The sequence below is a fragment of the Rhynchophorus ferrugineus genome, unplaced genomic scaffold, assembly GCF_030347505.1.
Source record: "Rhynchophorus ferrugineus isolate W39M unplaced genomic scaffold, kcgeb_rfMv2 rfM7, whole genome shotgun sequence".
NCBI classification, from domain to species: Eukaryota; Metazoa; Arthropoda; class Insecta; order Coleoptera; family Curculionidae; genus Rhynchophorus; species Rhynchophorus ferrugineus.
This window is the reverse complement of record NW_027472586.1, coordinates 30882210-30903442: the sequence shown is the minus strand read 5'-3', so window position 1 is coordinate 30903442 and position 21233 is coordinate 30882210. Positions and strand designations below refer to the sequence as shown.

The 21233-nt window shown below is 32.9% G+C and overlaps 1 protein-coding gene and 1 long non-coding RNA gene across 7 annotated transcripts in view; one reads left to right on the top strand and one right to left on the bottom strand.

The window, feature by feature from the left end:
- The window catches only part of LOC143199574 (uncharacterized), a 140272-nt gene that overhangs the window by 51123 nt on the left and 67916 nt on the right, over positions 1–21233 (bottom strand). The gene's annotated exons all lie outside the window — the stretch shown is intronic.
- LOC143199566 (uncharacterized) overlaps positions 1–21233 on the top strand; it is a 360802-nt gene that overhangs the window by 284612 nt on the left and 54957 nt on the right. For all 6 annotated transcript variants that reach the window (XR_013006492.1, XR_013006488.1, XR_013006491.1 and 3 more), the window contains exon 3: positions 10032–10232. Coding sequence is in view for 2 of the 6 variants with exons in the window: in XM_076409455.1 (XP_076265570.1) it covers positions 10032–10232 (201 nt within the window). In the remaining 4 variants the exon portion in view is untranslated. The remainder of the gene's footprint in view (positions 1–10031; positions 10233–21233) is intronic.

The window sequence follows — 21233 nt, the reverse complement described above, 5'->3', positions numbered from 1 at the left end:
AGATTGAGCTGAGTTCGCGCATGGTAACAGCACCATTTTGCATTAAACATCATTTAGAACTTATAAAAATATAGAGACAACGTCGTAAAGTAGATTGAAAGTGTTTTTGTTACGTTTGTGGATATTATATGCTTAATAAACGTGACACTCAAAGATGCGCATTTGCAGTATTTTGGTTTTGGTCACTGTTATTGGCCACACTGTTACTGTTAGGTGGACCGTCCTGTCGCCTTCACCACTGCGCCAACCAAGATGGAATCATGTAAATTATTGATACCTTTGCTCCATGAATGTCGACGGTATAAATGCAAAAAATATAGCACAGTATAAATATAGTAATCACAGTATCATCAGTGTCAAAGCCAGTTCCACGTACAGACAGTGATCCATCTGCGAAATTGAAGAAATAGTTAGTACTTGTGACTTATTTTTCATCGATAAAGAATATTGATGAACAGGTGATGACAAGAATAGTTAAAACAAATTTCACGAAATAAGAACACAAATTTATTTTAGTTCGAGTCAATTTTTGGACACGAGAAGATTAGAACGATTCTTGGAAATGTTATTCGATCTCCTGTACTCAGATCTCGAATCCCTGTGTCAAGATTGAGTTGAGTTCGCGCATGGTAACAGCACCATTTTGCATTAAGCATCATTTGGAATTTGTGAAAATATAGAGACAACGTTGTAAAGTAGATTGAAAGTGTTTTTGTTACGTTTGTGGATATTATCTGCTTAATAAACGTGACACTCAAAGATACGTCATGGATAGCAAAATTGTTTTGTGACACGTGTAAAATATATGCTTTTCTTTTTCTGTGTCACTGTTATTGAAAAGAACAGGAAAATCATGTAAATTTTTATTTTTTTATATATTTTAGTCCACTTTTACCAACTAAGAGTTTATCTGGACTAGACCTACAGTTTAACTTAGAAGTCATCCCAGAGGACATCCGGTCTTACCCAGCCTGCGTACTGGCGTGACTGGGATCATTTTCCTTGTAGGATTTTGCTCTCTTGCCTCAGACAATCACATTTATTAAACAGTCACAAACGTAAATTTACGACCAAGCTTCAGCAGGATTCGAACCCGCGACTATCGCAACAGTAGGTGAACCGCCCTGTCGCCTTCACCACTGCGCCAAAAAAGCTGCAATCATATAAATTATTGATACCTTTGCTCCATGAATGTCGACGGCATAAATGCAAAAAATATAGCACAGTATAAATATAGTGACGTATAATCAGTGTCAAAGCCAGTTCCACGTACAGACAGTGATCCATTGTCAAAAGTACAAGTGCAAAAAATGCACTGAGAACTTCCTCAATCTTTATCACCAGAGAGCAGTGAAAGCGACGTTGTTATGGAAGAAAATCATTTAATTTATTAATGAACATTTATCGGACCTGATATTCGAAATATAATGACTGACTCCAAGTTTACAAAATGTTTAATATTTAACACCTGATGAAGCAGCAGCATAGGCATCGTTTCAAAGTGTTATTCACAACTTTCTCGATAACCACAAATTACCGGATTACCAGCACATAATAGACAATTTGTAGCAAAATTACCACAAGATTGGCGTTCGAATGTCAGTTCGAAGACATGATAAGCGAATAATGTTACACCCTAATATGTAAAACTTATCCCAAATATTATAAGACTTAGTTCAACCTCTGTTGATTTCTAATTTATACTTTTTATTCAATAAATAACCATTAATAGTCATAAATAGTTAAAAAAAACTTCTGTCCAAATTCCAATGGACTATATTAATCAACAGCAACTTCAGTTCGTTTTTAGTGGCCTTACTCCCTAAGCTGTTCCGGGAATTCACAGACTAGGTATAAAAGCATGTCTAGGTCAAAGGATATCTCCTAATCCTGTATAGGTTTTTGAGCACCATCAATCCACCTTTACCTTACAGCTTCAGCTACGAAACTTTTGTCCGAATTCCACATAACTACCTCAAGAAACGCTTCGAGTAACTGCAGAACGGTTGCCAATTTAACATCACCCTGTCTTCGTTTCTTGATAATTAATTTTATTCCGGTTAATTGAATTGATTTAAAAGAGAACAGCTTCTATCTCCCCGGAATCCTACCGACTGCGCCAGTTAAAATATCTAAAAGATTTCAGCAAACAGAAACTACTAATTTAATTGAAAATATTATTTTATTTAAGAGGTAGGATTGAAAAAACATAACAGGTCGGATAACAACATAAACAAAAACATAACATTTAAGGGAGAGGATTGTAAAAACAGTACAAATGTAACATAACGTGTATACAAATTTTGTCTATATCTTGATTATAAGAACTAGATATGTCCAAAAACTTTGTTCTTCTACCGATGCTACAGAACCTCTTCGATAGCTCTCGTAGCGAAACTTCCTTTGAAGTATTTTTGTTTGTTTGTTTTATTAGCACCAATCATTTATAAAGATATTCAGATAGATTTGACTAGATGTAAATTAAAGCACTCACTGTACTATTTTACTACTGATCTATTAATTCCACTATTTACCACGAAGCCTTGATTCACTTCGTTCACAGTTCTTCTAATTCGATCTCTCGAATATGAATGCTTCATACGGAGCTTTCTGACAGACAGTCATGAATATTATATATAGAGAGAATATTATATTTTGCAAGAACCCATCAATAGGCGCACAAATGGTCGCAATAGAGATTCATAAACCTTATAGTCCTTCCAATAAAACAGTAATGCACGTCATCAAAATATATAACGTAACGTTGCCGCACCAAATTTTAAGTTTTCGTTTATTTTGACTCTGACAACAATTACTAATGTAAATAAAATAATGAAACAAAAATAACGTTATCAAATATCATATATTTTAACATTATGGTACATCTAATACATATTTACTGAAGGATTTAAACCACAGTCAATTAAACAGACAAAATAGTTTACAGGTTAGAATTGTTTTGTTATATTTATATTGACATATGACGGTGTCCACCAGCACCATCATAAATCGAATTTTATAGACCGATTTGGTTACATGTTCGGACGCATCAGACTTCATTCTCTCTCTTTTAACTAGAATAATGCTACAATGAGAAAGACAAATTCTTTGAGTTCAAAAAGGATTTTACGTTTTTGTAAACTGAATTTGCCAAAAGGTTCGATGGTGTTGATGAGTTTTATGGAAAGGTCTATAGAAGGTTTTTACATGCAATAAATCAGATTCGGGGTAAGGCAGCGGTGGTAGAAAATGTTTTAAAAAAGAATAAACTATGCGGTAAATATACATTTACAAGACGTGACCAACAATGGTCGTTGGTCCACCAAAATCTCTTTTACCACACGCTTTAAAATTCACACTTCTTCGTGCACGCAATATTCTTAAAAATTAGTCTAAAGTTGTCGCTTCTCATATTAACGAATAGATTAAAAACATGCTGTTACCGGGTTAAACTGCATCTAAAGAAAAACCAAAAGGCCAACGCACATTAACACTTTCCCGTCGGGGTTTTTCGTCCACCATACCTCCTCCCACTTCTTGCGTCAACGGAGTGTCTCCTGTTGCATCGCAAATGCACCGGTACAGCCAGCGGCCGGTACCCAGCAGAACCGCAGTACCGTGGCGACATCGACCTGGTTCGGACCGTGGGTACCGCTCTCGCGAAAACTCCCCGACAACACCAAGACACCGGTCACTCGTTCGTACCGTAATTTTTCAACGCGCTTGCAGGTCAGTGCTGCTGCTGCCGCCGCCACTAACGACGCCGTGCTCTAAACCATATTGGATTCGGCGGTTCTTGCCTTGTTCGGTTCGTAAACTTGACTTGCTACCGAAAAGTGATCGATATTTTTGTTGGAAGATTTATGTGGCGTTATTGGTGATCGTGGCCTTGGAAAAGGTAACGTTAACCGGCTACCATATTACGCGATTAAAACACAATCACTTCACTGAAACACAACGTTTCTTCGCATATTATATATCTTGTATTTCATTATCAAATATTATTGCTTTGTATATTATCAAAATTACTATGAATATAGTCATGTTCTGGTCAAAAACTGAAAAAGATGTAAATATTCACTCTACATTTACTGTTATGGATACATTTACAATCGTAAATATAACTATTAACTAGTTTATTGAAATAATGCTATACCCAAAATTTAAGTAAATTTAAGTTAGTTCGCTTCCACGGTTGTCCTTGATTGCTTGATACAACTTCGAACATTCTTTTTCGATGGTTCTGTCCGAAATCATATTAAAAATAAATTAATTCATTTAAGATGAGAAAATCAATACAGGAACAAATTCATAGTAGCAGATTACAACGGCTTGGACACGAAATGTGAATAAATTCCTCACAGTCTTCTCTGAAGAAATCGACAACAACTCCCAAACAGACATAGATCAAGATCATCGAAAACTAACTAAAAATTAGGTTGACTAACATTGTTCGAGACTAGAACAGCTGTGGCTGATAGCCGATATTTATTACTACTTTGTATACTATCAAAAAATAATATGAATATAGTCATCTTCTGGCCCAAACCTGAAAAAGATGTAAATATAAACTCTACATTCGGTGTTATAGAAACATTGGCAATCTTAAATATAACTATTGACTAATTTGTTAAAATAATACTATGCGCAAAATTTTAAATGCTTTTTTAATTGTGATACACGATACATAGAATACTATTAGTAAGAATCACTTCCACTGTTTTGCCCATATTTAGACACTCTTTGGGTTTCCTCTGACTATTTTCCTTGATAGAAGCTCGAATATTCTTCTTCGATGTTTCTCTCCCAAATGTTATTAAGAATGATGTAATTCATTTAAAATGTGAAAATCAGTAAAGGAACAAATTCAGAGCCGCAGACTGTAATAGCTTGGACATGAAAAGTGAACAAATTCCTCACAGATTTTTGTGAAGAACAAACTAAAAATTAGGCTGGCTAACATTGTTGACATTGATTAACAAGCTCGAATCTTCTTCTTTGGTACACGGTTCTCTCCAAGTTCATATTAGAAATGATGTCATACAACATGTGCATAGTTAAAGAACCAATTCAGAGACGCACATTAAAATGACTTGGGCATTAAAGGTGAACAAATTCCTCACAGACTTTTGTGAGGAAATCCTACTTTTCGTTGGGACCAAGATCATAGAAAACAATCTGAAAAATAGGTGACTAATACTGTTCGAAACCAGAACAGCTGTGGCCGTTAGCCGAGATTTAGTGAAGAACATTCGAAGTCCTGCGACACCAACAGAAGCGTATTTATTGATAAGTAGGCAACTCTCCGCAAGCGCATCTATGGATTAAGCGCATTATTGGGTAGTTGCAAGCTGGTTTATATAGACCCTAAAATTCAAATAACAGCTCATGAAGTCATTGAATTGTCTGCTCTTCAATATTATCCATCGTTTATCATCATTATTAATATAATCATCCAACTCCAATAACTGTCACTTATAAATTTATAAATAAGTAAAGTCCTGTGATGGCTATGTCCTATGAATCACATGTAGATTATCTCCAATTCAGTTATTACAATATTCAGTTATTACAATAATATATTATTATTACACTCAATTCAACATCAATAGTCCATTCAAAAAACTTTCCTCATTATTCTTGATTATTACCCTTCTGTTCTTGTGTTAATTGTACGCTGTATCCATTGATACTGAGAACTTAACTAAGTACATGGATCTTTTGTTATTGGACAGTCAGTGTATTTAACATAGCCAACTAATCCAGTCTTTCTGAATTTTTCAAGTATAATCTACACTATTTCTACAGTATATCTATGAAATATATTATTTCTTACTATATAAAACTAAAAGATATAGATATATTAAATACGAGGGGGAATCAAATATAAACGGTAATTTTACGATTTAACTTATTACGTAATTCCGATCTAGAAGATTTGATGCGCCAGTGTTCTTTGGTTTATGAGGAGGGGGGAAAAGGTGTGGGTAGTAGACGACAGTAAAAACCTATACAGCCATGCCTATACAAGTTTAGATTGGCTGGAACTGCACATGCACACTTGATCTAATCTAACCTGAGAGTTTTCACAACTACGCGTCCTTTTCCATATACTCCTTGTTGTGGTTAGAAGTCATTTTTAGATTAATTTTGTATTTACATTTTATTGAGGTAATATAATTATATCATAGTCAAAATTAGCGGCAGATAATGTAAAAATAAGTGTATAAGGTATGTGTACATTAGTAAACTATTATCGTTTTATAACACTAATTCTGTAGATTGTTATGAAACAAAGGATATGTTTTTATGTCAAATAATATGGAAACCTGTGAGAATAGTAATAAAACTTTGTATAGTAGAGTGTATAAAATTTGTATGTATAGGTATGTCTGCAGCTGTCCAGAGTATATGATAAAGAATTCTCTGTGCAAGCATATGCATTTGGTATATATGTATGAGAATATAATGAGCACTAATTCTTTTGCAGATAATGTAGCTAGTGTTCGGGACAAGAAATTAGAAAAATCATACCAAAAAAAAACACACACAGTGAGAAGCAAAAGAAGCAAATAAGGAAAATACCACCGATAACAGAATAGACAATATATCACAAATCGAAATTGTTATTAATATAGTGCTTATTATTTATATAGTTTTTGTGTCTCTAAACGTGCGTTGCTTGGATTACATTTTCTTTGTTTATTTTATTCCAATAAAATTTGTTAAATGATGTAATATTTCGACATCATTTATCTCCGAGGAGTTACAAAGCTTCAAATCCTATATTATCAATTTATTCCAACCACTTTCTATTAAGTACATCTTATATTTACACTATACTGAAAATTCATGACACTTCGTTTAAACATTTAGCTTTTTTCTTATTTTGAAATACCTGTCAAGTCAAAAAGATATAAGTATAATAACAAATAGACAAAGAAAAGGTATACCAACATGACCATATTTCATTCTTACCTTTACTATAGTCTTCCAGTAAGTTCTGTTTCTAAAATGAATTCTATTATATATAGGAATATTTAATACGAAATATATATAAAATAATGTCACTAAAAATTAGATTTGAAATGTTAAACAAAGTTGAAAAGGCGTTTGATACATGAGAAACAGCTAGCTTTACTTTAGTAGTATAACCACACAGAAAAAAATCGTCTTGCTCAAACTAAATGAGGCCAGATGTTCATGAACTTAGATGTCCATCCTAGAAGACATCAGGTCCTACCCAGCTTGTTTAGTTATTGGCGTGGTTAGGATGGTTATTCATTTTCTATCCTCACGCCCTCATAACTGTAAGAACCAACTGTCAATAATCACAAATACTAAGAAAATGTCCCGTCGCCTTGACCAGTAGACTACCAAGCTGGTTATCTTCATTTGTGCACTAATAATATGTCTGTATTATTATAATTGTCATTACGTAACTTTATTATACAAATATTAATGTCCAATTATCAATAATCCACAATAATATCCTTTCCTCGACGACCAGGACTGAAATCCATGCTTTCTTGCTTGACTGGTGAGCGTCAAGCCCATAAACTCAGTCAAGGTCAGAACACCCAACCGACGGAGATGTTTTATTTAATATTGCCACTTTACTACTACAATTACCGTTGTTAATTATATCCACTTGTTAAATTTAATTAAACGAATTTGGTTTATTGCAAATTAAAAATGCACTATTAAATCGTGAATTTGGCTAATTGGCTAACTGACAAAATGGCTAATTATATTTTTCTATAATAAATTAATGGCAGTTATTTAGACCAACGTTTTGATTATACTATAGAGGTTTATTTAAACCGTATCTATAGCCTATCCGCAAGAAGTTTTGAACATACGTCATCTAAATTTGTGACGTCAAAACGTTGCAATTCAAATATAATTTATTTTAATATTATAGTAGATCTAATGCATATATTATCGAAGGACCTAAAACTACAATTAACTACACAGTTATAACAGTTTGTAGGTTAGGGTTCGAATTGCGACAGGCAATACATTAAACATCTTGATGGCGCATGTTCAAAATTTCTTTGGATAGACTATATGTCATGTTCTTCATAAAAAGCGAACTCCCGTCCCGATAAGCCATATGTCATTGATCGAAGTAAGTGGTTGTCGCGCGGAACAAGATCTAGGGAATACGGTTAGGTGGGGCAGGACCCATTTGAGTACATTCAAACTTTTTTCGATTTTAAAACGTGTAAATGAATTGTCGTGTTGATTATTCATCAATACACCGTTCAAGAACTCCATCAATAGTGGTGATTAACTATTCCCAGTTTTGGTTATGCTTCATTTTTCTACCGATGTTACAACTTAGTGGTTTTGGAACAATCCGCCAAAAAATGCTTCTCATTGTCCCAAAGGTTCTTACTTATTTATCAAGTTAACTTGAGGCATATAGATATTTGGCTACTGTTGTATTTTTATACTTATTGTATTGAATTGTCATAGAGCAATTATCCTAAATATCATATAATTTGACATGAAATGTTCTCTAGTCCCAATGTTTTTTATTGGAGGATTTTTTTTCTATGATTCTCTGGCTAAGATAAATATTGAGACAACAAAGAAAGCTCCAATTGATATAAAACTAATGTCGTTCCACAAAGTCAGTTTTCCCCTTAAATTACAATATAATTTTTTTCTTCTTCTCTTGCAGGTCCAATTTTAATTCCACATATATAGAACTGCCATATTTATACAAGGTTTTACAAGTTTTTCTTTTTTCTCAACTGCTTTAATTGTGCTTCTTATGGATCATCAAGCATCCAAGACTCCTTCCAAGAGCCTCTTTCTTAATTAGATAAAAATAGTATGCTCTTTCTTTTGTTATATTTTAGAACTTGAAAAGAACGGTTAAATCTTTTTTTACCAAGTAGACTTCTTTTTCTGGTCTACCGATTGGCGAGTGATCAACTTAGAAGTCATCGTTCAGTTTTACCCAACCTGGTTAGGCATTGCCTGGCAAGCAATGACACCGCGATGTTGAGACTGTTCGAAATAGCAAATAGCATTCAATCAATTTCTGTGATAGTTATTTCCCCTCCTTTTGCATATAATTCATCGCATCTAAACGGCTGGACACAGTTAAATGATCGATTGCTAAATATTCTGAAAGTTCTTTGGTTTTTTGAGTTGGGTTTTCATGCGATAAGTCTTGCAATGCATTGTTTTCGAACTTTTTGGTCATCCGTGTCATTCGTTGAAACCAAAATAACTGTGAAACGCCGGAGCAGAATCACCATACGTTTCTAAAAGTGTTTGATGAGTTTCGACAGAAGATTTCTTCGAATTGAACAACAAATGTAATGAATGTTGTAATTTTAAGCTTTCGATGATTAGGGTATGTGTATACTGAATGACTCAGTAACAATAATAAATGGAAAGCTGTTATTTATATCGACAAATGTCAAAACCAAATGTGGCCGGCTTGGTGGTGCAGTGGTAAAGGCAACACAACCGTCCTCCTACTCTTGCGCTAGCCACGGGTTCGGATCCTGCTGGGGCATGGTCGTAAATTTATGTTTGTGATTGTTTAATATTCGTGATTGTCCTAGGCAAGAGTGTAAAATCCAACAAGGAAAATGATTCCAGTCACGCCAGTAACCAGGCTGGGTAAGACCGGATATCTTCTGGGATGATTTCTAAAGTTGGTCACTCGCCAGTCGGTAGGTTTAACGCCGAGGACCGTAGTTCGTAGCCCATGTTAAATTATAGGTCCAATCCAGATAAATCCATAGTTTCTAAAAGGAGACTATAATATATATATATATATATATATATATATATATATATATATATATATATATATATATATAACAAATATAACTGAATGTGAAATGCATTACTAACGTTTTTAGATACCTGAATAAATCTTAAACAATACATCAAAATTATATGATAACTAACTTGGCATTAAAATTTTAAGTCAATAATATTATTATCCAACATAAAATAAAATAAAAAATTATTTGGTTAAATGGTGGTGTGTCTGATTTCAGGTGGTAGATTCAAGGGCAAGAACTGGCGCTGATGGTTCGGTGCAACAGCAGGCCAGCAGGCAGCTGGAAGTGTTTCAGAGCAGAGCTGCAGGGGCCCACGTACAGGTGGTAAAAACCAAAACCGTCAGCAGCAGCAGATGGTCAGGGAAATTGGATGCTGCCACTAGGAATCTAATTGAGGGCGGATTCGAAGACCTGCAGGTAAACGATAGTTCTAGCAATAATCACGCTATCTTTTATTTATTTTTATTAATAAGCTATCTTTTACACATTTTTTTCCATATATTCAACTTGATAGTTATATAAATCTTACGAGTCCGCCAATTATTGATTAATTTTATATTTCTGGGGATTCTCCAAAAATTAATTGTTATTTTTTTAGGTTACTTCATTTACTATGCGCTTCTTTACACTTACTTTTTTATTTTTTATTTTATCCTTGGTTTATTTATCCATAATTCGATCTATAAATAAGTTAAATATTTGTATTTCAAACAGATTTTCAAGTATCATCAGTTTAGGTGGTTCTTTCTGACAGACAATGTTAGTTCTATTTTTCGTCTTTATAACTAACTCCCATTACTATTCTATTCTATTATAAGACTACAAATTTCCAGCTCTTCATACTCCATTCAATCTTTCTTCACTCATAAACATTTTTTGCCTTCCACATTTAAATCTATACTTTTTCGAAATTAACATAATTTTTAACCGACTTCAAATAAGGAGGAGGTTCTATGTTCGACTGTATATCTTTCTTCATGTATGTTCGCCGATTTCTCCGGAAGTGTGCACTTCCGAGGTAGTCCCATTGGAATCAAAACGGGATCTGATGTCGGAATCCAGAAAAATCGAAAAAAAATCCCAAATTTCAAAGACGCGTACAATGTTTTCACATATATTTTTTATCAAGAATATTCAGCTATTTGTGTATAATGTTATTGCTGAACTAATATAAAACTAATGTAAAAGCCGATCAGTTTTCCTTTAAGCACTAACCATATCGTATGAGATGCTGTTGAAATGTTGCAGGCAACTGTTTGTATGGTATAGTGATTAGAGTGTTCGGCCCACATGCGGAGGTCGAGAGTTCAATCCCAGGCGGAGGCAACGACTTTTTGTTGTTGTTCTAGGTTAGTTAGAACATTTGTCAAATCACCTAAGCTAGCCAGTGAACCCAAAGACCTGAAGCGTTCCTTATTTTCAATCATTGTTTTTTTATTCCTATTTTTCCTCATACGGGCTGCACCTTCACTTGGTCTACCCGTTGTAATACTTAATAAAATAACAGCGTAATTCATTGAGTGAATATCTAAAACTAAAAAGATAAAAATAAAATATTTTTAACAAAAAAATTGAACCGATTTCAAAAAATAAATAAGGAACTCACGAAGAAATAAAATATATTTAGATCAAATTTAGCTTAATAACATACCTACCAAAATCTATTTATCAATTTACAATATTATTTTAACTACTACCAACTGAGTTTGAAGGCGGTGCCGAGACCAAACAATACAAAAATAATAATATAATTTCGTGACATCTGAAAATCTGAATTAATATAACTGTTTGGGTTCGTAATAGATAAATAGATAAATAGGTTTAGGTAGGTATTAAGCTAAATTTCATGTATATAGTAGAATATAAAAACCTGTAGTAGATGGGTTAAATAAGGTTTTTGTTCATTTTTATTTAGTTATTACTACGATTATTATATACATATTTTATTTTAAAACCTTTTTTAATATGTTAAAAATCTAAGTTTGATAATTTTTTACTTTTTAGTGAGTTCCTTATTTATTTTTTGATATCGGTTCATTTTTTTTGTTAAACATATTTTATTAACATATCATATGAGAGTTGCTATTTATATTTCTGTTTTTTTCAAGGCAAATACCATCTCTTTTATGATTAGAAACTTGGGCTTTGTATTGTATTGTTCACTGTAACCTGAAAAATTTATCTCAAGCAAGAAACTAAATTAACTCCTGAAATTTTCGGGCGATCAGTTTTGTGATAAACAGTGTGTCAATAAACTTAGTTCTTTAAATGGTGATAAAGCGCCATCCTACATCCGACATGCTCGATTCAAGAAGAATTCTGTGAGGGTCGTTCAAAATATCTTGTACCAGAAAATATCGACACCATACATAAAGCAAAATTGTCATGTGACGTATCATGAGAATAAGGTATTCTTGGGCATTAATATGATAAGTAACACTTCGATTAAAATAATGGATTTTTGACTGTCCAAAGTATGCAATGAAGCGGTTGATGCTTTTAAAAAATGTGTTTTTTGGTTAGTGTAATCAAAGTGAAAAAAGTGCTACGAAAATTAGCTCCAACAGATGGAAAAAAGTGCATTGATTTCCACGGAGAATATTGTAAAAAACAGCAAAATTAACTATCAATAGTAAATAAATAACTTTTCTATAATTACTTTTATTCTTCACATAATACTAAAATGTAACCTCTGCGAATGGACACTCTGTATATATAAAGAAGAGTGAACTATAGCAATTTAATCAACCGTTTTAAACGCCATATATTTCAAGTTAAATTATAATGGACTACATCGTGTTCGGAACTGCACATGATAAAATATATTTACCATTTGGGGACTACCAAACAGGCAGTGGTAAGGAACGTAGTTTCTTCATCACGTCCCGATTGAATATTGTGCAACGTTAAGTGCGCGTATATTTTATTCGACTTTATTAAGAAATCACGTTTGTGCAGATACGAGAGCTGAAATATAGATGTTTTAATTCCATTTGAAATTGATCGCATTACATGTAGAATGTTAATTGTCAGAAACGAAATAGGTTGCAATTCAAATTACTTTTACGGCATACATATATATATATATATATATATATATATATATATATATATATATATATATATAATTGAAAAGTCCCCGGCTTACCATAGTAAAACACATTTTTTGGCAAAATTAGTTTCTTTATACAACAAAATTCCCTTCAAGGGTGACACACTGATTATAGCGAAGCCTCCAACTTTTTGATACCATTTTTGTAGTACGATTTGTCTTATGCCTCAAAATAGATCTGGAAAATACGTTGGATGAGGAAGCAATTCCAAGCCCAATTCATGGATTTTTACCATCGTTTTCACTGACTTGTGACACGGTGCATTGTTTTGGTGAAGCAGAACTTTCCTTTTCTCCAAATGCGGCCTTTCGGTGGTTTTGTCCCTCAAACGGTCCAATAACGCTATATAATAGTCGCTGTTGATGGTCCTTCCTTTTTCAAGGTGGTCAATGAAAATTAGTCTATGCACATCCCATACAAACGCCATAACCGCACTTTGGAGCGGGTTCATCGTGAGAGAGCCATGTTTCGTCCATTGTCACATATCGGGTTTATTACGCTTGATCATCTTCAAACACTGCTCTGAATCATCAACTTCATTCAATTTTATTCAATTCAATTTCAATTTACAGTCATTCAAAATAATTTTTTAATGTTTTCGTCGGTAACAACCTCTTTTGGGCGTCCACTGCGTTCGGCGTCTACGGTGCTCATTTCACCACGTCAAAACTTAGCATAGGAATCCTTGATGGTTGATTTTCCTGGGGCAGTGTCTTGAAATTCGGCATCAAAACAAGTTTTTGCTTCAACTGTATTTTTTCCCTTCAAAAAGCAATATTTTATCAACACGCGAAATTCCTATTTATCCATTTTTTCACAATAACAAAATTTGCTTCACTCAAAATGCTATAATTCAAAAGCTAATGATCCGACAACTGTCAAATATATACACGCATCTTTTGAGGATTAGGGCTAATTAAAAAAACATATGGATTTAATTCTAGTAGTGCCATCTGTGTCAGGGCGGGGACTTAAACTATATCAAGAAATCTTCAATCAAGGATCTATCATCTATCATCGAATGCTTCAAGGTGAATTCAAGCGAAATGATTTCCAATCCAACACTGCGTATTAGAATATGGAATTGTGGAAACTAATACAGATATTATTTTCTCCTTAAATAAATTGTTTCCGGTTAATTTAATTAATTCAAAAGACAACCTCCAGAATATGCCTTTCTAACTAGTAATATTTCCTAATATCGCTGTTGATCTACCTATGAAACAGTTTCATAAGAATAGTTTTAGTGTTAAAATAATCCAGAATTATTTCAGCTTTACCAAAGGGGAGAAGCCAAATAATAAAAGGGTTCCAAAAGAGCAGACGATGTTGGTGCTGCAGTAAGCTTTAACCTATTTGAATAGTCATTTAATCTGTACCTGGCAACTGATATCCTCACTGCAGAGCTATTTGCTATATAAAGCTTTAGACGAAATTATAACAATTGACGCCTGTAACTTCGTTATTACCATGGTTTCTATGAGCTCTCTGAATGAGATAAGACCAATTTGCCCTCGACCTGTATTACGTGTCGCTGTACAAGAAAAAAGTATGTTTGAAAGTGATAAGAGCCTTTTCTCGTGGTTATTGATAAAGACGTGAACGTGAAGACGGTAAAACTTATTTAATTTGGGAGAGAGAACAACTTCCATTTTCACCTCGATTTCGCTAACATATCCTCAAAAAAGCTACATCTGTTAAATTGTCTGAGAATAGTTCATACTAAAATGGTACATGAGTTTCTATTAAAAATTGAATCAGCCCCTATTTGTGATTTTTGCAATACGGACCTGTTAGTAATATATATATATATATATATATATATATATATATATATATATATATATATATATATATATATATATATATATTAATCGAATCAAAGGCAATCTAGGAAAATACTTCCAATACATGAAGGCATGATTCATTCCCGGCCTGGTTCTGGTTAACACAATTTTTCAGCTTATCTATCACTTTTGTAAGTTTCCTAGGCTTTAGTCGGCTTTGCCTTCTTTGTGTATTTGTACTTGCTTTTGTTGTATTTTAACACACTCATATTTAAAACCCAAAATCTTCTGGACTCCAGCTGAGTATACTTCACACTATGTTTTACTTGATTATGTATAAACCTAATTGCTTATTATATACGGGATATGGACAAAATAAAATGAAAATCTGACCTATGCATAATATTTACTTATTAATAAGGCGTTCAGCCACAATTTGTTTTTAAAACACCTGTAAGTTTTTACATAATAGATTCGTAGAGTGGCTGACTAGTTTCCAACAGATCGTTGTCCTATTCTTGTACCATAACACCAGCAAATTGCTTCAATGATATTGGAGAAGGAAATCTACTCTTCATCCTCTGCTCTAAAATTCCTCATAATTTTTCAATTATACTGAGGACTGGCGATTGTACTGACAATGGAAGATATTTGATTGCATTTTGGTGCTCCTCATACCAATATTGGACCTTTTTTTCTCTGTATTTGGGCGCATTAACCGACGATAAAAATCCCAAGGGACTGATGGAATCAAAATTATAATAAATACATAAATAAATAAAAAGTTTACTTGAAAACTAAATTTTATATTCAATTCAATACAATTCAATGAAAAAATGGCAGATTATATGAAAGAATTTTTTATATTCTTAGAATATTGTATAGAACAGTAAGTGGTTTAATGACTGGCGTCAAATTCTGGCTAAAGTCCGAATTTTTAGAGCCATTAATTTCTAATTTATGAGGAGCTTTTGTTCCACAAATAACAATTTACACAGTCTAACTCAATAACTCAATTCACTTTAAACTATAAAAATAATGGTGTATATTTTAAAATGACCTAAAATCCATGAAAAATGACAAAAATGGATAAAACGTCGCCTAAGTGAGAGAAACTACGTTTTAAAATTCGTTTCTTGGAATGACCACAATCAGATTGGAAATTGCTACGAAACTTGATACTAGTGCATGAAATAATACATTGAGTTTCATGGGGAATATTTTTAAGAACTATAAATTCAATTTCGATCATCAATATTTTATTTATTTCATTATTGTCTCCAATATGGCTAGAGAGGAACAATGGATGTGTAAAAATGAATGAAAAATATATTGCAGAGCATTTTATACATAAAATAAAACCCGTTGAAACTTTGAATATTTTCAACAAAATAAAGACTTTTCTGTTATTATTTTTCCATATCTAATTATCTGATCTGTAATTTGATTCTTCTTGTTCCCACAACATCAAGAAATCTGAAGAGAGGTCATCTGGAACCGTTGGAAGGAGTAAAATCTAAATATTGTTCTAGATACTATTTTAACTTATTTCGAAGTCTATCCTAACTTATTCTAAAAACTATTCTAGCTTATTCTAAAGATTATTAAATATTAGTCTATGTGTCTATTAATCTATTCGTATGGTGCTTTGCGTTTGAGCCTACGCACTTCACTGTCATCGCGCACATTTAGCTGCTTGGCGAGTGCATTGGGATGCATTAATAGTCTTTCAGAGTCCTTCACACTAACACTCCGAATCACACTCGTTATGGGTTCTATGGGGATATTGCGCTGAATCAGTTTGTTGAAATATTGTTTGAATATTTTCATCCAAATGAAGATTTTTCTGCTATTATTTTTCCATATCTAATCATCTGATCTGTAATTTGAATTGATGAACGTCAGGAAATCTGAAAAGACATCATCAGGAACCGTTGGAGGGAGTAAAAAATGCCTTCCAAGAATCCCTCCAGAGTTCTATGCCTAATAAAATATTTCTGGAATATATTGAATTAATCATAGATATAATTATCTAAGATTTAAGTAAGGTTAATATATGTATTAACCAGATCAATAAACAACTTTTTTGCAATAACGTTACGCAATGCATTCAATAACGTCAACATTTCTTTCTCTTTTTCTCCGTAGTACTCAAATGTTAAATATGTTTATAATGCAGTTCTTTATAAATGTCATGTGGTGCATCGTAATTCAGGTCGTACTATTTCGCATATAAAGCATCTCGATAGCATCGCTTGGATTTACTTTCTTCGGTTCGATTTTTAGCAGTTTCGGTGTAAAACAACGGGAACCGGCATATGTAATTTATTCCGAGAGAAAACCGTGCATGACTGAAATGAAATTTGTCACTTCGTCCATTTGTATTACGGACGTTTTATATATCTTCACGCACGGACTGCGAAAGTATTATTATCTGCAACAATCGAAGATTTATCGGCTCAAAAAGAAATAACCGAAGGATTCTTAAGATAAGGTGAACAATCTGTCAACATGAGATGTGCCTACTGAAGAAAGTAGTATAATACTGATATAGCCCAGATCTTGTCCCCTTAGAATACCATTTGTTTTTTTTTCAGCAAACTAATCTTAATAGTGTAAAAAGTAGTTTATGGATATTACCTGTTTCAATTTTTCGCACAAAAATTTCGGGATTTGGCAGAATAATAAAAACAATAGTTTTATCAGAATAGTGATAAAAATTCATCAATTAAAACGGCACGTACAGGGGATGTACAAAATAATATGAACACCTGAAACAACATACAATACACATACCATTTGCTTTTAAAAGCTGCACTTCTTCACGGAATAGATTCCTAAAGTGTTTGAATAGTTTCCAACGGAATACCGTTCTTATACCAACAGATCCGCCAATTGTTGCAATGATTTTGGAGGTAGAAATCTCCTAGTCCTCACACCCTGCTCCAAAAATCTCCATAATGGTTCAATGATGTTGATTGACTGAATGCAAGTCTGACTGACTGAATCAATCAATTGAACTGTTTTAAATGTGTGTACGGGCGCATTATCATCTTAGAATATAGCAGTGTTTGGTGGCAATATGCTAATCACATTAAGAACTTCATCACTGAGGATGTCTAGACATTAATTCGCTGTAATTCCGGTCAATGACGTAAACGAGATAGAGCAACTGAATATAATACAACGATATTCTCACCCAAATCATAACAGAATCCGCCACCTCTATGCTTAACCGTAGGAAACAGGTAGTCGGCATCATAGGCTTTCTTTTCTCCACACATATAATCCACCGCTTATAGAAAATAATGTATATGATTATTCATCATACTACATACTTCCAATCATCAATCCGATCATGTCTTATCAATCATCACCTATAGCTTCTTGAGACTGTGTGTGATAATATAGTGAAATATATATTATTTTGTTTATCCCATCTATATTAGCAAAAACATTATTACAAAAAAACAAAATCTCCTCTCTCCTTCAACCTATTATACTAGAAAAAATCAGTAAATTCAATTAAAGTGCAATTTATAGTCATATGAAGAAAACAGAAGAAAAAGAGTACAATGAAATTAATTAGATATTATTATTAAATAGATATTATCGATTCAGGAATTTAAAAAGAAGTGAAAAGTGATTTGTACAACAACTTGCAATAAATATTTAGTAAGAAACAGAATCTAATAGAAAAAAATAATTATAGGGAATAATAATAAGGTCACCAGTCACTATAATGTGCAAAAAATAATTGAAGCTTTTGGTGGGATTGGACAGAAATTATTTATCATGACCTTCTCGAACCTGGCCGCGAACAACTAAAGTCTTTTAGACAGTCAATTAAAAAGGACCAGAATGGATCACTAGGAAAGCGGTTGTCTTTCATCACACCAGTAATTTGCAACCACTTTTAATGTATTCAAATGTCACTTAAAATGTCCTTGTTACATTCTGCGCCCAGAAATTTCAGAAGTTATTGCAGTGGCAGAATTATAGTTTTAGCAAAAAAGTAGCAAAAGGTGAACGATCAAAATAATATATATATAATAACGATTAGTTTTTTAATTTTATATAAATAAATAACAGAAAAAAAACTGAAATATCTTGCACTAACCACTAACCTAATTAATACAAATAGGAAAAGAACTGAAAAGAACAAATCGATTAATAAAACAGAAGATAAAATATAAAGATATATTGTCGTCATCGTCGACAATTTAAAGAGAAAGGACAGCTGATTTAGAGCAAATATTTATTGAAACAGAAGTTTCAATAAATATCTAGTGAGTGACAACACTTTCCTACAACATTTCCTCTAAAAATAGTTTAAATTTATTCCCTCACAAAGCTATTTTTTGGGAAATATTTAATATAACATTTAAATAAATGCTTGTAAAGAACAATACAACTGTTGAATTCCTGAACAGTAAAACTATTTCAGTAGATTATTATTTAAAGAATATTTATATCTACTATATATATATATATATATATATATATATATATATATATATATATATATATATATATATATATATATATATATATATATATATATAATATAATTAAATTATATATTAAATAAGAAAAGCAATTAAATATTTTTATTATTTTTATATTATGTCAGTTAACATTAATTTATATATCCCTAATATTTGTGGCCAACAAATATACTTGAACACTAATGTAATCTGACGAAAAAGAATCCACCTGTTTTTTTTTCTTCGACAAACGTAAGTCACGCTAAAATGTGCTTAAAGTAGCTATAACGTTCGAGAATAAATACAAATTCTACACTTCTTTAATAGTCAAGTGAAGCTCAAATTTATAAACAAATCCCAACCGGTCAATGTCCTGATGAATGTCCTGTAGATGATATCAGAATAACATCCGCCGTGGTAAACTAAAGAACTTTTCGAGCAAATCTAAATATAGATGTGGCAACGAATTTATTTTAAATATTTTTAAATTTATATCGTAATGATTAATTATCATAAAAATTGAATGGTAATGTTATATTAAATATGTAACATGTATTAATATATTAATGTAATATGTAACGATATAATAGGTCAATTGAAAAGTCCCCGGCCTGACACATAGATGGCGCTACTAGAATTAAATCCATATGTTTTTTAGTTAGCCCCAACCCTCAAAAGATGCGTGTATAAAATTAACAGCTATCGGATCATTAGTTTGTGAATTATAACATTTTGAGGGAAGCAACTTTTGTTATTGTGAAAAATGGCTAAAAAGGAATTTCGCGTGTTAATAAAATATTGCTATTTGAAAATACAGTTAAAGCAAAAACTTGGATTGATGTCGAGTTTCCAGACACTGCCCCAGAAAAATCAACCATCAAGGATTGGTATGCTAAGTTTAGACGTGGTGAAATGAGCATCGAAGACGGCGAACGCAGTGGCTGCCCAAAAAACGTTGTTACCGACGAAAACATTAAAAAAATCCAGAAAATGATTATCAATGACCGTAAATTGAAATTGAATAAAATAACAGACATTCTAAAGATATTAACTGAATGTGTACATCATATCAATCACGAATATTTGGGTATGAGAAAGCTCTATGCAAAGTGGGTGCCGCCCGAGCTCACTTTTGACCAAAAACAACGACGAGTTGATGATTCGGAGCAGTGTTTGAAAATGATTAAGCGTAATAAACCCGAGTTTTTGTGTCTATATATGACAATGGATAAAACATGGCTCCATCATTTCACTCCGAAGTGTAATCTACAGTCATCCGAGTGGACTGCACATGATGAACCCACACCAAAGCGTGGGCGAACGCTACAGTCGGCTGACGAAGTTATGGCGTCTGTATTTTGGGATGCGCATGGAATAATTTTCATCGACTACCTTAAAAAAGGGAAGGACCATCAACAGCGACTATTACATAGCGTTATTAGAACGTTTGAACTGCGAAATCGCCAAAAAACAGCCGCATTTGATGAAAAAGAAAGTGCTGCACCACCAAGACAATGCACCGTGTTACAAGTCGGTGAAAACGATGGCAAAAATCCATGAATTGGGCTTCGAATTGTTTCCTCATCCACCGTATTCTCCAGATATGGACCCCAGCGACTATTTCCTGTTCTCAGATCCCAAAAGAATGCTCGCTGGAAAGAAATGTTCGTCGAATAAAGAGGTGATCGCCGAAACTGAGGCCTATTTTGAAGAAAAGGACAAATCGTACAACAAAGATGGTATCGGAAAGTTGGAGAATCGCTATAATCAGTGTATCACCCTTGAAGGAAATTATGTTGAATAAAAAAAACTAATTGTGCCAAAAGAATGTGTTTTACTATGGTAGGCCGGAGACTATTCAAATGATCTCTTATTGATATTAAATCAGAATATATTTTAAGCTTATTTTAATGTTATTATAACATAATTAAGCAATTATCAAGCTTATTGGCATAATTTGAATAAACAATATATATTTTGTAGTTTATTGAGAAATTCCCTATATTTTCTTAACAGAGTGTATATGATAAT